This window comes from Echinops telfairi, unplaced genomic scaffold (assembly GCF_000313985.2).
Source record: "Echinops telfairi isolate 266 unplaced genomic scaffold, ASM31398v2 ScPeMD7_7468;HRSCAF=8506_0, whole genome shotgun sequence".
Lineage (NCBI taxonomy): Eukaryota > Metazoa > Chordata > Mammalia > Afrosoricida > Tenrecidae > Echinops > Echinops telfairi.
Window position 1 is genome coordinate 48,276,412 of NW_022111369.1, and position 16,273 is coordinate 48,292,684.

The window sequence follows — 16,273 nt, forward strand, 5'->3', positions numbered from 1 at the left end:
TCCTCCTGTCCCAATACCATGATCAGTCCATTCTGGCTTCAGTAGTTCCTCATGGTTGCCTTGACCGTGGTCACTCCCTACCAGTCCTCCCGTCCCCTCCCTACCGTTGGTTTTGAACCATTTGTTGTTCCCTATCCCTAGGTTGACCAACCCTCCTCCCTTCCTCTACCTCCTGCACTCCCATGTCCCTCAATAATGTTTTAAATACTATATTCTGAACCCACTGCCCATGAGCAAACCACTTCCATGACTCCATTTTAACCTCATCACATACCCGAAATGCCTCTGCACAGTGTTCCTTAAAGAACCCACCAAAGGCTCCACCTCTATGAAGTTTGGCTCCTCCCTAACCAAATTCTAAGGTTTCTGAAAAATAAATGTATGATTCACTGTTTAAATTTCATTTTTATAAATGTCAAAGCAGCAAGCGAAAAGCAGCATCTTTTCCCCACACTCATTCTTTCCAACATCTGTGCTCAATAAATACTTGTTTGATGATTATGACAATGCATAATGGGGTTGAGAGTACTTTGGGGACAATTGTTTGTTACTACCTAGAGAACAAGGCACATGACTTCAATCTGGTTCTTTAAAAGATGTCAAATAGATATTAAAATCAGGGCTACAGTGGCTGTCTCTTGCAAACTCCACGTTGGCACGTGATTGCACAGCCGTCTCTTCATTCTGTGGGGTACCGAACTTGACTTGGCACACGGAAGGTTGCCACATTGAATGCCTTCTTTTCCCAGAAAGTGGGCTGTGATAAAGAAATTGGCTCCAACAAGGTTGAGGACAAGTGTGGCGTCTGTGGAGGAGATAATTCCCATTGCCGAACTGTGAAGGGGACATTCACGAGAACCCCACGGAAGCTTGGTAAGACGACGTTTCTGTGCACTGCCTTAAGCCTTCTCTGTGCTTGGTCGTTCTGGGTCCTCTTCTTTACGAAATGCATTATTTGCTCCGTAAACACTAACAATTAGCAAAAAAAATGTATTTTTCATCTACATTTCTTACTAAGAAACTTTTTCAAAACTCTGAATAGTGTCTATGATGATAAGTAGCTACTTAATTTAAAGAACAAGTAAAACCAACATCAATTATTTTGTAGCAAGCAAACATTTGTGCTCATTTTATGCTCTTAATAAAAATAATAGATCTAACTATGAAAATTGATAACTCATTTTGAATTTTCATTGATAAATAAATTGCGAATTGGGTATTAAAAGTCAAAAAACATGAAATGTGATGTTTTAAATATTGCCTAAGCTTTATTTCTTTTTACTATTTTTTTTAACCTTTATTGACTTAGTGATTTCCTCTTCCTTCCCCTCCCCACTGGTAATCATCAAAGACTTTTTTTTTAGTGTGAAAATCATTTCTTGACCTTTTTATAATATGCATACAAGTTATAAAAAGTTATTGCATGCTTCAAATAGAATTTGTCCCACAAACTTTTTGGAGCTCCCTCATATTGATCCCTTTGTGATTGACTTATTTTACTCATCTTCTTTTATTTTAAAAGTGAACAAATGTATTCTTTCTGCACATCTGTACATTAAGGCTTCATCTTCACATAGCTTTACCAAGTTGTGTTAAAAATGGAGCTACGAGCTAAACTAACCTGAGATAGAACTGTGCATAAGAACACACTTGGCTGCTAACCAGAAGGTTGCTCGTTCAAACCCACTGGCTGCTCCATGGGAGTAAGATGTGGCAATATCTTTCCATAGGGATTCACACTCTGGGAAACCCTGTGGGGAACTTCTCCTTGGTCCTATAGGGTCTGTATGAGTTGGGCAATGCATTTTTGCTGGTTTGTTGTTGTGTAGCTCTTATGTGTGTGAATTGTATACTTGTCACCTAGTCCGTGCCTAAGACTTCAGCACACACCGAAGGTCCCACAGCTGGCGTAAATGATAGCCGCACACACAAATAATAAACAAACGTGCTCAAATACTTATAGTTCCTCATTGAAATTCTCATACAGATTTGGAAGCAGCTATTATTACTAAATACTTCTTGAATTTGTAATAAGTATTATTCAGTATTCGCCCAGCATTTATTGGGCAAATGCTTCTGATCAGTCAGCATATAATAGCAAATCAGCTGGCATGCCTCCCTTGCGAACCCTCTCATATGTCTTCGATAGAGCACAGTTACTAATCAAGTGCCAGAAAACAACAGACAAAGAAAGGAAAGAAATTTAAGATACTCGGAGTATATCATAATGAAAATGTTTCATTTAGAACAAAAGAAAGTATAAGAAAGGTATCCAAGTGGAATACTTCCCTTAAGGCTTTCTAGTACCATAATCCTCCTGCTGCCCAGCTTGAGCCAATCCCAGTCCCATCACTTTGCCTTGTATTGAGGACAGCAGAACCAGATGGCGATATTCTGATGTGTGCTTGTTAGGTATTCCTTATTATAGATATCGTTTCTCTTGTAGTTGCTTTGCCTCATATCTTGAAAATTATTGTAAAACATTTTAAAAGCAAAGATTATTTTTCTTTGTTGGAATTATATATTCTTTTCTTTTGGGTAAGAATCGTGCATTTCCCTTTATTTCCAGGGTGAAGTAATAGAAGGATAACGTTTGGGGCTGTAATCATTTTTTCTCTGCTATGTGTACTACAGGATAACGACACTGTTTTGTTCCAGAAACCACCCACATGATGCTGACCTTGTGCATCAAGGGTCAAAAGTAATGGTTTCATCCACCATATCTCTCAAAACTAGTCCAAGTTAACCCACTATCCATTATTCTTCAATAATACTGTCCTCACAGTTATTCAACAGACTAATTAACCTTTTCCAACAGGAAAACAATTAAGCAAGAGGTGCCAAAAAGAATTCAAGTTGCTGGAAAATGAAATCTGCAAGTATTCAACCCCCATCACCTACATCATTTCGTAGTCATGCTTGGTCTTACTTTCATTGACTATTAATAATTTATTGATATTAGCCAACTGTTATAATGTTATGTATTGACCTGCTGACCAAAAGGTCAGTGGTGTGACCCTACCAGCCAATCTGTAGAGAAAGACTGGACAACTTGCTTGCATAAAGATTGAGAGTCTCAGAAACTAGGAGACAGTTCAGCTCTGACCTTAGGGTCACTGTGAGTCAGAGTGAACTCTGTGGCAATGGATTTAACTATTGCAATTTTGATTTAACGTTCAGAAAACAGTTTTTGTATCTTACCTTAAAATATAGATGACATACAATATAGTCAATGAACCAGCAAGACTTTGATAAACATGAAATCTCCACTAATTAAAAACATTCTATTTAAGGGAAGATGAGAGGCGCTTTCACTTTACCCAAAGGAGCTCGCAATATTTCTCTTGCTGAAACAAGGGAAGCTAAAAATGTACTGGGTAAGTTGTTGTAGACTGCAGAAGACGGGCATCCATAAACGGCATCAAGCTGTTTTGCTGCACTTGACTACTAGCATGTTACTACTGGCCATTGCAGACATAGACAGACATGGTATATTTCACATGTTGGACTTCACCCCGGGCTAAAGTGCTGACAACCCATGACACCAAAATGTCAACTCCAGTAGAGTAGTATATAAATTTCATAATGCATCAAAGGTACAAGTTAGAAATCATCTTACATTGAGTTTTTGGTAAAAAAAATGAGATGATATCTTGGTTTCCTCACATAATCTACTAATGATTTTATAGTTAATATTATTTGTACAAAGGAGCCCTGGTGTTGCTGTTTGATAAGCATTTGGACTGTCAGGGGTACAAGCCCACTAACCACTCCCAAGGAAGAAAGGCTGTCTGCTCCTGTACAGACATACAACCGTGGAAATGCTATAGATAGGTTAACGATGAGTTGGAGTGGATTAGATGGCAGTGGTTTGTCATTAGCTTAATTGTAAGTATCCTACGGTTATATTTAGGAGATATGATAATACTAGTAAGGCTTTGTCACATATACTATAAGATACAATCGAATTGACATATGATTTTAAAACCAAAGACAACCATTTAAGCATATAGTATTTATTAATTCTTCCTTAGAAGGCTGAGGTCAAGGGAGATGTAAATGCAATGCACAATGTAAATCACAGGCCATTTCCAATCAAATAATTTGGTCAGATCAACAAGTCGATCAGATCAACAAGTCTGGGTGGCCTGGCTGTGAAAGCGCTCAGGTGCTAACCAGAAGGTTCACAGTTTGAGTCCACCAACTGGAGTGAAACCACTGTGGGAGAAAGTGGTGGCAGTCTCCGTCCAAGAGTTACAACCTTGGAAACCCTTCCCATTGTGTTTCAGCATTGATCATAATGTGTGTGGGGGAGACTCAATGGCCATTTCCACAGCATGCATTTACAAATATTTGCATTGTATAGCTTATGTAAGCCAATCTCAAGAAAAACCAGCTACGGTACTGATTAGTCTTTTGTAATTTCTTTAGACTTCGGCTGTTTTCAGTATGAAAACACTGATTATAAGTCTGGTTTTCGATTGCAGTCACTTAGTCTATGAAAGGACTCTACCAAACCCAAACCACCGGCCAGCACACGGATTCCAGCACAGTGGCCCTTCCTAGATAAAACACCTGAAGAAGTCAGATGGAAACAATATAGTTGTATAACCATTTGATACCAAACTAACCTCCACCCGTCCACCCCCGGATTTAAAAAAAAAAGTACACTTGGTCTTAAGCCAGTATCACAAAAACTACCAAGGCTTTGAACACATTTCTGCCACGGCTTCTTTTCCTTTATGGATGTCTTCTTTGCACTGTGGAGCAGTTATGTAGTGAGTGCTCTCCTAACCATGGTTGTTGCTTTGTTTTTGTTTTTTGCTTCCTCCAATTTTCACTACGCATGCCAAGGGTACCTTAAGATGTTTGATGTACCCCCTGGTGCTAGACATGTGTTAATCCAAGAAGACGAGGCTTCTCCTCATATTCTTGGTAAGTGCTTCCGTCCTCTGGCCCTGCTCTATCATCCACGTACATGCGAGTTATTGATATATATGTATGTGTAGACATGTATATATATGCACCTATCTGTATATACGTACACATACATATCTATCAAATCATTAAAATGACAGATACATGCAGTTATGTAATAATGTATTTTTGTTTTGTTTTGCTATTTATCTCAACTCTTATTTTGAGACAAGAAGTGTGCAAAATTGAAGTTTTCATGTGGGGTGAATCCAGTGATTCTTCATTAATATATGAGGAAAATGAAGAAACATTTGAAAAGTTTAAATTTGTTATCTATCTTTCCTCTGTATTAAGGACTGCTGAAAAATACATATGCTAATAAAATGCAATAAATTAAGGAATAATATCAGAAACATTTGCCATACTTTTATTGGCCAATGAGTTCTGATATTTTGGCTGATGCTACAATATATGCCTCTCCTGATTTTGATTGCATTTTTACTTCTTTGGCTGAAGAGCAAACACACATGTCATGTGAATTTTAGAAGTCCAATACTGAATGTTTCTCTAATATCTAACTTACATAAGGTTTTTGACTGACACATGCAGATCTGTTTGCATGGCTGTTTAGATCTTTCAAATGAGATCCTTTTCCCCATTCTGAGAGGATCATGTGGAAATGCTGTCTTACAGGGATTTGTATTGGAAGTGCACATACAAGTGTAACCATAACTCCCATAGATCCCTTGGTGCGTTTAACAAATAAAAAGAAAGGTCTTATCTGTCAACTCCATGAAATTCTGTAGCTAATTATTTCTTTTCCCATATTACCTTAGATATATTAATTATTTTATGGTGTTTTGTAAATTCGTGGTATTTTGAATATCTTCTAGATTGTGTTCACTGCTAGTGACATAACATAGTTCTGTCTCTAGTATTTAAAGCCTTAATCTTCAACCAAGAGTGCACATTGTTAATTTTGCAAAATTCAGACTAAATTAAGGTGGGTAGTTCTAGATACCGTATGTACTCATGTAAAAGCTGAGTTTTTCAGCACATTTTTTTATGCAGTTTTTGTGGTAAAATTAGGTGCCTTGACTGATATTCGGATCGGCTTATACTCAAGTATATACAGTAGTTAAAAGTATGTTTTCTAACTATTTTTAGTATAGTAATGACTCTATTGCAGTTTTTTTCTAAATTACCATTCTATCCTGACAAACAGCTCCAATATTTTAAGTGCCATTTATTACTTTTAATTGATTAAAGGGAGATTTTTATCTCAGAATATATAGTTAATATGTAATACCTTAAGAATTCTAGCAACAGTTAATAGCTTTTTCTAGTGATATAAGTAGCTGTTATGGTCTTGGAATTTTACAATTATAAGAGCTAAATTGTCCAATCACTTACAAATGAGTTCAACTCTATTATGTGCCTACAAGTGCTTTAACCAGCATGGAAGAGGTACACAGTAATGTGCTGTTATTTTATATGCTAGTCTAATATGAGGATTTTATATTAATTTCTGGAGAAGTGTCTACTGCTTCTAAATTCTTACCTTTTGAGGAACGTACAGAATGCAGATGAGTTACAAACTCTTTTACAATGTTTTCAAACTGGGAATATGTGCTAATATATTTTTCTTCTCATTTAAACACCTTTTCATTTTGACTAGTTAGGAATGCGAATTGAAAGGTTTTAATTAAAGAAATGGGAGTCTTATCAGACCTAACATTCATTAGATTGTTCTGATGCTAAATAAAAAGGAACCGTTTTACTATGATAGACAATCTGGATCTTCCGATCTGTCATGTGAAAAGATAAAATATATGCCGGCTACTATTTTTCCTCCTTTAGCTATTAAGAACCAGGCGACTGGCCACTATATTTTAAATGGCAAAGGGGAGGAAGCCAGGTCTCAGACCTTCATAGATCTTGGTGTGGAATGGGACTATAACATTGATGAGGACATCGAAACTCTTCACACCGATGGACCCTTGCACGACCCCGTTATTGTGTTGGTATGTGACCCTGTGAGCTTAGTATGTACTTGGGTTAGTTTGTAATTTCACAGCTAGTTCAACTGAAACCTTTTACATTGTTACTGTTGTTGCTTTAAAATTTTTTTCATTGCTTTTTATAAGTTCATTTATCCACTGTCTATTCTTTGTGCCCTTTTGCCATATGTTTTATTTCACATACATTATAAACCTAAGGCGAATATTTTAGTTCAACTTAAGCAATCCATTATGTTTTAAAGATGTCAAGAGAAGAAAAATAGATGTTTGTGCTTACCCAGCTGTTTACAGTTCCTGGTGCTTTCCACTTCTCCCAGTTGATCTAACTTCCCATCTGAAAACACCTGTCTTTAGAATAAGCAACTTCCTTTCACACTTTTGTCCTTGTGTGGGTGTATTCTTTCAGCTTTCAATGATCTAAAAATGTTTTTATTTCCCTCTCAAACTTGAAAGATAGCTTCACTAGGTATAAAATGGGATTGGTTTTGTTTGTTTTTCCCTTTGAGCCTATTACAGATATTGTTACATTTTCTCCTAGAATCAATCCATAGCTTTTGATGGGAAATCCGGCTCCTTTATAGTCCTGCTTTGTTATGTAATGTGTTATATTTGGGCTGTTTTAAAGGATTATTTTGGACAACAAATATGTTTAGCTGTTTAATTTTTTTATTTAATTCTTGACTCGGTAGATTGATGTGTTTTCCAAATTTGGATTAATTCCCCATTATGTTTTCAGAAGGTCTTTTTGACCATGCGTCTACATTGGGGATGAATTTAGGTGTATACTAAGACTGATAAGATTGTTTCCCTAGACCCTTAGATGCTGATCACTCTTTTACAAACTTCCCTTCCCTTTTTTTCTTTCGATTGAAAGATTTCTATTGTCCTTTGTTCATGTTCATTAACTCTTTCTCATGTATCCCTAATCAGCCATGAGCCTACCCACGCAATTTGTTTTATAATTATTATAGCTAGTGTGCTTTTCTCTTATGGAGTTTTTTCCTAATTTCTGTTTCTTTACAAAGATTTCACATATATTCACTCATTTTTGTCTAACTTTTCCTTTAAGCCCCAGGTCTTCATGGTCTCTGTGTCTATGGGCTCCCTTCAAAAAAATACTTGATTACATGTCGTATGTAATCATTTTTCTCCTTAGCGTTTTTCTTGTACAATGATCTTGGTGGATAATAAGTGGTAGGGTTTTTGGTTTATATTGCCATAAGGACTTTTCAGTTTTGTTCTCCCAGGAAGCTAACTCATTGGCAGTTCTTCTGATCCTGTCTAAGGGCACATGGTAGTCTAGATGGTGAAGCATTTCACTGCCAAGAGAAAGATTGGCATTCCATACCCACCCAGCCACTCTGGGGAAAAAGAACTAAGGATGTGCTCCCAAGACGTTATAGCTAAGACAGCTCAATGGAAAGTTGTACTCTTGTGCATGTGGTCACTAGGTACTGGAATGGACTCGATGACACCCAACACCTACTGATTCCGTGTGACCTGGTTTTATCTGTCAGTCTATTTCAATTTTTAAAAAATTCGTATGGCATAACCATCCTGATGTCTTAACTAAATAAGGGAATTGTTAGTGAGGGATCGCTCTCCTGGTCAGGTTAAAAATCCAAGTCTCACACCTGACAGACCTGCATCTCTCCCACCATCATCTCCTCAGCAGCCAGTCACGGGTAGGCTTCTGCAAGCTGTCTTGGGGGCACACAAACCAGCCCTACGACGTCTAGGCCAGCTCTCTGTGCAGCTCTCCCTTCCTTTGTATCCTGCCTCGCAAGTTCCTAACTGCTATGATCTCCATCAGTGAAACTGTTAAGCTTGGTTTGGACTCCTCCCAATGCTATGGTCCAGTAACTAACCCCCATCCAAACGTCTCTCTTCTCACTGGGATCGTTATCCTGGGAAAGAATTACCTCATATATTCTGCTCAGCTTTATAGTTTATGATGGCATGACTGCAAATTCATTATTCTCTACTTGATTTGAAATGTATTGTTGGATCAAGTACACAAATATTTATAAGGTTCTCTATAAAAGATATTACATTAATCAAAATTCAAAATTTCCAACTCAATTCCAAGCTTTTTTTTTTTTTTCTCTCTTTGAGAAATATTTCCTTTTGGTGAAGTGTTAGTCCAAATCTTTTGTTCATTTTTTAAGTGGATTGTTTTCTTTTTATTAAGTTTTGAGAATTTTTAAAATGTAATCAATGTAAGTCTTCTGTGAAAAAATGTGACTTACAAATATTCTTCCCAATGCATAACTTGGGTTTAGTTTTGTTTTTTTAGTCTCTTATTTGCACTGTTCATACAAAAATATTTTGAATTTTTAAATTATGTCCAGTTTATCCATTTTTGATCTGTTATGAATCAAACTTTTTGTGTCTTATAAGAACCTTTGCCTAGCTCCAGGTCAAAATGTTTTCTTTCTTTCTTTTTGTGTTGTTATTGTTTATTTGCTCGTTTGGGTAGAATGGTATAGTTTACGTCTAGATATATAAACTATTTCAAGTTAATTTTTGTATCCATCTTATATAAATGTAAGTTCATATCTTTGTCTATACATCTTTGTGCTACTTACCTCTGACTACCCAGAAAATTACACATGCTAGCCAAAGACCAGACGCACTGAGTAGCTCACAGTTTCTGTGGATCACCCATCTGGAAACAGCTTAGCTGACTCCTTCTGGTTCCGAGTGCCTCCTTTGGTTGCAGTCAGCCATCACCCACAGCTGTAGCCACACGGGGCTACACTAAAAGGGAGTCACTACCAACTCAGTGATGTGGATGTGGAAAGGCCTCAGAAGATTGCTTCCATCTCTTTCTCACGGGTTGGTTGGCAGGTCTAGTTTCTCACCACAAAGCACTCCTACCATGGGAGCCAGTTGACTTGACCCACCTCCCCCATGACTCCCTCAGAGAACAGCGTAACGGCTGCAATGCGGAGGCAGGGAACTGAGAGAGCACACTGAAGGTGAAAGGCAGTCTTTCCAATGTGTCCTGGAAGTGACATCCCATCAGTTCAACCACAGTCTACCTGCTCGAAGGCAGGCAGTAAGTCCAGTCCACACAGAGGTGTGGGGAGCCATGCTACGCTTTGTAAGAGGAGAGGCATCCAAGAGGGCTTAGATCTTCTTGAAGCTGCCATAATGTCCAATTACTCTAACACCATTTGTTAAAAGGACTATCAGTTATTGATTAAATAACCTTTTCGCTCAAGTCAAAACTTAATTCTCCTAATTTCTGTTGGTTTATTTTTAGATCTTCTGTTCCATAGGATAGCTCTCTATATATACATATACCACACATGAAGGGTACCCCCCCCAAAAAACAGATCTTTTGTCCCAAAGCTATGTATTTTATTTTATTTTTTAAAAAAACAGCCTTATCACCTTCAAAATACTCTCCATTACACTTAATGCAGTTGTCAAATCTGTAATTCCATTCTTGGAAACATTTTTCAAACTCATTTGTTTGGATGGGTGACAGCACCTCCCTCATTTTTTACTTCACCTCTTCTAAGTCATCAAATTGCTGTCCTTTCATGTCCCTCTTTATTTACAGAAACAAAAAGAAGTTTCACGGAGTGAGGTCAGGTGAGTAAACTGAGTGAGGCAAGAGGGGCATGATGTTTTTTTTGCCCAAAACTGACACATTGAGATGGCTGCATGTGCAGGTGCATTGTTGTGGTGGCAAAACCAGTCCCCTGTCTGCCCCAATGCAGGCCTGTTTTTGTTACACACTGTTATGCAATCTTTTCAGAATCTCTAAATAGAAAGCTTGATTAACAGTTTGACCTTGTGGAACAAATTCCAAATGCACAATCCCCTTCACATCACATCGAGATTTGGGGGGTGCCCTCTTGTGTGTGTGTGTGTGTGTGTGTGTGTGTGTGTGTGTGTGTGTGTGTGTCTAAATTATTTAGATTACTTTATGCCTGAATGACTGGGAGGCAATCACCAATTTAAAAGGACTAGAAGACATGAACATGCAGTGTGCAGTAGACAAAATACAATGCTAATAAGCTTAAGAAATTAAACTTGATTATCAGCGAACTAAATAAAAATACTGAGTGAAACTAAATAAAAACACATTCAGTTAGCAAAGAAGAAAAATCACGTACAACGTTAAATGATGCACTTTATGTATGAAGTTGGTATGATTCTAGTGGGACATTTAAAAAGTATATAAACTCACGGCTGTCAGGGCCATTCTGATAACAACCCTAAGGAGCAGAGTCAAACAGACCCCATAGGGTCCCCAAGACCGTGATCTCTGTGGAAGCAGACGAGCACATGTTTCTCATGTGGAGAGGCCATAGGAGAACGACCAATCTTCAAATGGTTCAGCCAAGCTCTTAACCAATCCCACATTCTCATCAATAAATATATTGAGGAATAATGAAATGGGTTAATGATGCATACTACCTTTAGAATGAAAGATTATACTGAGATTTAAAATCATGTTTTCAAAACACATATACTTTCCTGGGAAATGTGTATAACAAATTAAATAAGCAAGGTCAGAAAAATAGGTATGTCTGAACACAAACACATACACATACAGATGCATGCATAGTCCATCCCAACACCGCAGAAATGACTGGTTTTCTCTGGTATGAAACAAGATAAAGATTTTTATTTTTTTCATAATTTTTTAGAGAAGTGTTACTACTTGTATTATCATTACAAAATAATTTTAACAAGTAATTTAAATACACGGAAATATGCTATACCTTAAAGGAACCCTATATTGAATCTTATTATAAAATCCTATTTTCATAGTGCAATGTCTTAATACTTATATATACATTTCATGGTCAAAGGTATATATGTCTGCATTTTTTTCCTGCATGCTTGAACATCAACTAATAAAAATAAAGACACTGTTTTTAGAAACTATTGGAAAGTTTTCCAGTTTTAATAAAAATTTTAAAAAACTTAATTATTGGTTAATTTTCACTCAAAAATAAACACTAAGTTGATTTATACATCTGTTTCATGTTTATGTTAGATTATACCTCAGGAAAATGATACCCGCTCTAGCCTGACCTATAAATACATCATCCATGAAGACTCTGTACCTACAATCAACAGCAACAATGTCATCCAGGAAGAATTAGATACTTTTGAGTGGGCTTTAAAGAGTTGGTCTCCGTGTTCCAAACCCTGTGGTGGAGGTAACAATTACATAATTACTCTACTGTAAATGTACCCAGTTTATTCTATCTTAAGAACATTACTAATAGAGGTTATACTCTTAGAAACATTAAACATAATAAAATATAAATTAAAAAGTATTTTCACTGCAATCTCAGAATCCTGAAAGGATAGGAATCCATTTATCAATGCTTCTTTAAATCCTCTTTTTCTTCTCTTAGATTTTCTGTTTCACATTTATTGCAGGGTACTCCTAACAAGCAGAAATGTTCCATTCGGTGTCCTCTGGTTCTCACCTTTCTTTTTTGCCTTTATATCCATGTATTCCTTTCTATTCTATCAGGATTAATAATATGAAAACTATTAGTTATAATCATATAACCCTGATTATGTACCAGTTACTTCATGTTTCATATGTTCTTTTATATGTTGATTCATAGATTTGACAATGTCTTTATGAGAGCAATATCATTATAACTATTGTACTGATTTTATATATATATATATAATCAGTACAATATATCATATATATATAGTCATTAAATCTATCCCAACTCTTAAGGATCCTATAGGACAGAGTAGAATTGCCCAGTAGAGTTTTCACATTGTAATCTTTATTGAAGCTAGCTGACTGCCATTACACTGACCAAAACACATCTAGGTGCCTCAAAGGTTAGACTTGTTTCTGGGATAATTTGACCTGCTGACTTCAAAAATAGGCACTTGTTTTCCTCTGTCAGCTCCAGTGTTTGCAATATAGAACATGTACTGTATACCACTCTTCACTCTGCTCACCAAGGAAATATCAGGATATTTTTATGTAATGTTAGCTAGCCTAAGATGAGAGGAAGTGCACACTGGCTTTATTTAAAGTAATTTGTGTTGTGCTAAATATTTAAGTCAAATTATACTTCACATGATGTCCTTTGATCCAAAGATATATTTGAACAGTGCAAATTACATGAAGTTGGAATTTTCCTCAAGGATCAATTCATCTTTATTAGGAATTGAACAGCAGGAAGTTCCAATTTGTTATCTTTAAATGGGGCCAGAAATAAGTGGTACTGTACAATAAATAAGGATCCCTAGTGGCCTAGAGAGTTATGTGCTTGACTGGACACATTCGACAGCCATTCGACCCTGCCAGCAATTCTACAAGAGAAAGATGAGGTTTTTCTACTCCGCTTAAGAGGTAAAGCCTCAGAAACCGCAGGAGACGATCTTCTCTGTCCTATAGGGTCACTGTGAGTCATCATCAACTGACTGGTGATGACATCAGTTCATTAAATTGAGGTTCAGATGTTCTGAAACCCAAAATGGGTTTGCCAGAGTTCAGTTTCCTTTATTAAGATGAAAATGCTCCAGTCTTCTTATAAGATGGCATGACCTCTCCACTTGTGCACAGAACTCTCAAGAGAAAGGTTAGTTTGTATTATCAAGCACCCTGGAGCCAACCTCACTTCTGAAACCTTTAACATAAGTTACCCACCGACTTACATACATTACAATGTATTCTGAAAATTTTATTGTATATGAAGAAAAATTTAGGCCTTCAAAATATTTGTGAATTTTTCATGAAAATTTTTCATATTTATGAAAATTGCTAAGAAGTCTTAGAATTTTTACATTCTAAGTAGCCCTCACATCTTCCATATATGTGCTTTTTCAATTTTCTTTTTTATTTTCTCTTCTTCTCAGGCCGTGTTCTGGCTTTGCACTATCCAGCTTGTTGTCGTCTCTGTATAGATTGCACACCGTCCCGTAACCAAGAGAAAAAATCTGCCATTTAATCACTTATAACTCATGGTGGCCCTATAGGCCGGTGTCCTCCTAGTCTTTCCTTCTAGTTTGTTCTTTTTCTGGAAATTCTACTGAAACCTGCTGACCGTGGGTAACACGGCACTTTGATAAACCAGTGGCATAGTTTCCAGCATCACAGCAACACACAAGCCACCACAGAATGTCCAATTGGCAGATGACAAAAATCATAGAAACCTTTATTAGGGAATAATATAAATTGCCAACATGTCCTCTGTACAAGTCTATATACTTTTTAATGTGGCATTTCTATATCTCAAAACCTTTCTCCAAACAATTCTGCATTCTTTGGTTTACACCATGTCAAAATGGCAGTCCTGGAATCCGTAAGAGATTTGTAGTGTATTCCTTTAAACACTCTAAGAATAAGTGGGCAGGATCAGGGCTGTATGGTGTATGAAGTCAGATTTCCCACCAAATTTCCCCAAGATAGCCCTACCTTCTCTCAAGAAGGAGGCGGTGGGTTGTTGGGATGGTAAATCATTGCTAAGCTCAGCTTTCCTGGCCCTGTTCTCACTAACACTGCTGTTCAGTTTTCTTAAGTCTTCTTTATAATAAGCCCTTGTGATCCTCCTGTGTCCTTGGATAAAAGCTATTGATTACCCCTTTGGAATTCAAAAAGTACCACAGTCACCATAATTGTGTGCGCTGACCTCTGTACCTGGAATTGAACTGGCCCAGCAGATCCCCTGAGAAGCCATTGTTTTGATTGGGCCTTTTATTTGAAGACACCCTTACAAAACTACAGGCATTACTTGGGGAACTTTTTCTACACCCATCTGATGTTCAGAGTGACATGCTTAGCCATGGTTTGTTTTAACAAACGTGGGCCTACATGATCTGAAACTGTGTGAGCAGTACTCTTTGTCCGTATATGTCAGATCATAGCATCATATCTGTAATACTTTCTGGTTTTAGTATTGTGTGTGCATAAGAGAATGTTTCTGTTAAGGAGGCACACCTTTAGGTCCTGAAGAGGGAAGGATCAGGATGTCTGTAGCTTACTCTCAAATGATTCAGTACAGTAATACTGTCTATATAACAGACGAGAGTAAGTAAATGTAGTGAAATGGTAATCAGAGACGAAACTATAGATCATGGATATACCAATGCTTATTATACTATTTTTGTCACTTTTTTAGGTTTTAATTTTTTTCAAAATAAGTGCAAAAATACAAACATAATCATGAGTATCAAACTTAGTTATTGGAATAAATCTCTTCAGCTAACTCACTGTAACCTTTAGGATGATGTCCAAATGCCTGCCAGGTGGTCACTCTGTCAAGATTTGATGCTTTCCTATCTTCTTCCCCAGAAACCTGCAGCTGCTGTTTGGCATGCCCTTGACTTTAAGTGCCTTCCTGCTCCATTTATTTTGTCCAGTACCCCAAAAAAGAAAGAAAGAACAAGGCAGTGCCATCTAGTCAATGCTGACTCATTGTGACCCACTATGGGTTTCCAAGACTTCAACTCAGTTGTTCTCAACCTGTGGACTGCGACCCCTTTGGGGGCCAAATGACTCTCCCATAGGGGTTGCCCAATTCATAACAGCAACAAAATTATGGTGTCACCATAACACGAGGAACTGTATGAAAGGGTCATGGCATTAGGAAGGTTGAGAACCACTGCTGTAACTGTTTATAGGAGTAGAAAGCCCAGGCTTTCTCCCCAGGAACTGCAGTTAATTTTAAACTGCTGGCCATGCCGATCACAGCTCAACATGTAACCACTACATCTCCAGGGCTGTTTGTGTAGTACTAGTTGAACTTAACGTGTCCTGGTAGGCAAACTTTAGACAGCCAACTGCCCGGTTAGTGGCTCAAACCCACCATAGCTGCTCTATGAGAGAATGATGGGGCTATCTGCTCTTTATAAGAATAATTGTAGGGAGAGAGAACATTTTTCTGCCAAGGGCCATTTGTATATTTTTAATATAATTGATGGGCTTTCCTGGTCAAACCTTTAATTAACTAATCCCTAAGGAGCCCTAGTAATGTAAAAACAGACATCAAATTTATGATGAAGCTTGAGTGGAAGAATGATGAAATCATTGATGCTTTATAAAAAATGTATGGAGCAATAAACTTCCCCTCAAGGCAGTTAATAAATGAATAATTCACATCAAGAAGGGAAGAGACAATATTGAAGAGGAAGGCTGCTGTAGCAGTCCAGTCAATTTTTGAGGAAAAGCTTAATTTTGTTGTTGTCTTAATTGAAGATCATCAACCATGCATAACAGAAACCATAGCAATCTGATTTTATCTCTCTAGAGAACCCTGTCTAACACATTTTGGTACCAGGAGTGCTTCTAGAGAAATAAAATCATAAATATGGGCTTCTTAAATTGGCTC

The 16,273-nt window shown here is 37.3% G+C and overlaps 1 protein-coding gene across 1 annotated transcript in view; it reads left to right on the forward strand.

Annotated features, from left to right (window-relative positions):
- ADAMTS3 (ADAM metallopeptidase with thrombospondin type 1 motif 3) overlaps positions 1–16,273 on the forward strand; it is a 326,092-nt gene that overhangs the window by 288,307 nt on the left and 21,512 nt on the right. Inside the window, exons 15-18 of the mRNA XM_045284278.1 lie at positions 750–873; positions 4,855–4,935; positions 6,778–6,941; positions 11,959–12,124. Of these exons, the coding sequence (XP_045140213.1) occupies positions 750–873; positions 4,855–4,935; positions 6,778–6,941; positions 11,959–12,124 (535 nt within the window). The remainder of the gene's footprint in view (positions 1–749; positions 874–4,854; positions 4,936–6,777; positions 6,942–11,958; positions 12,125–16,273) is intronic.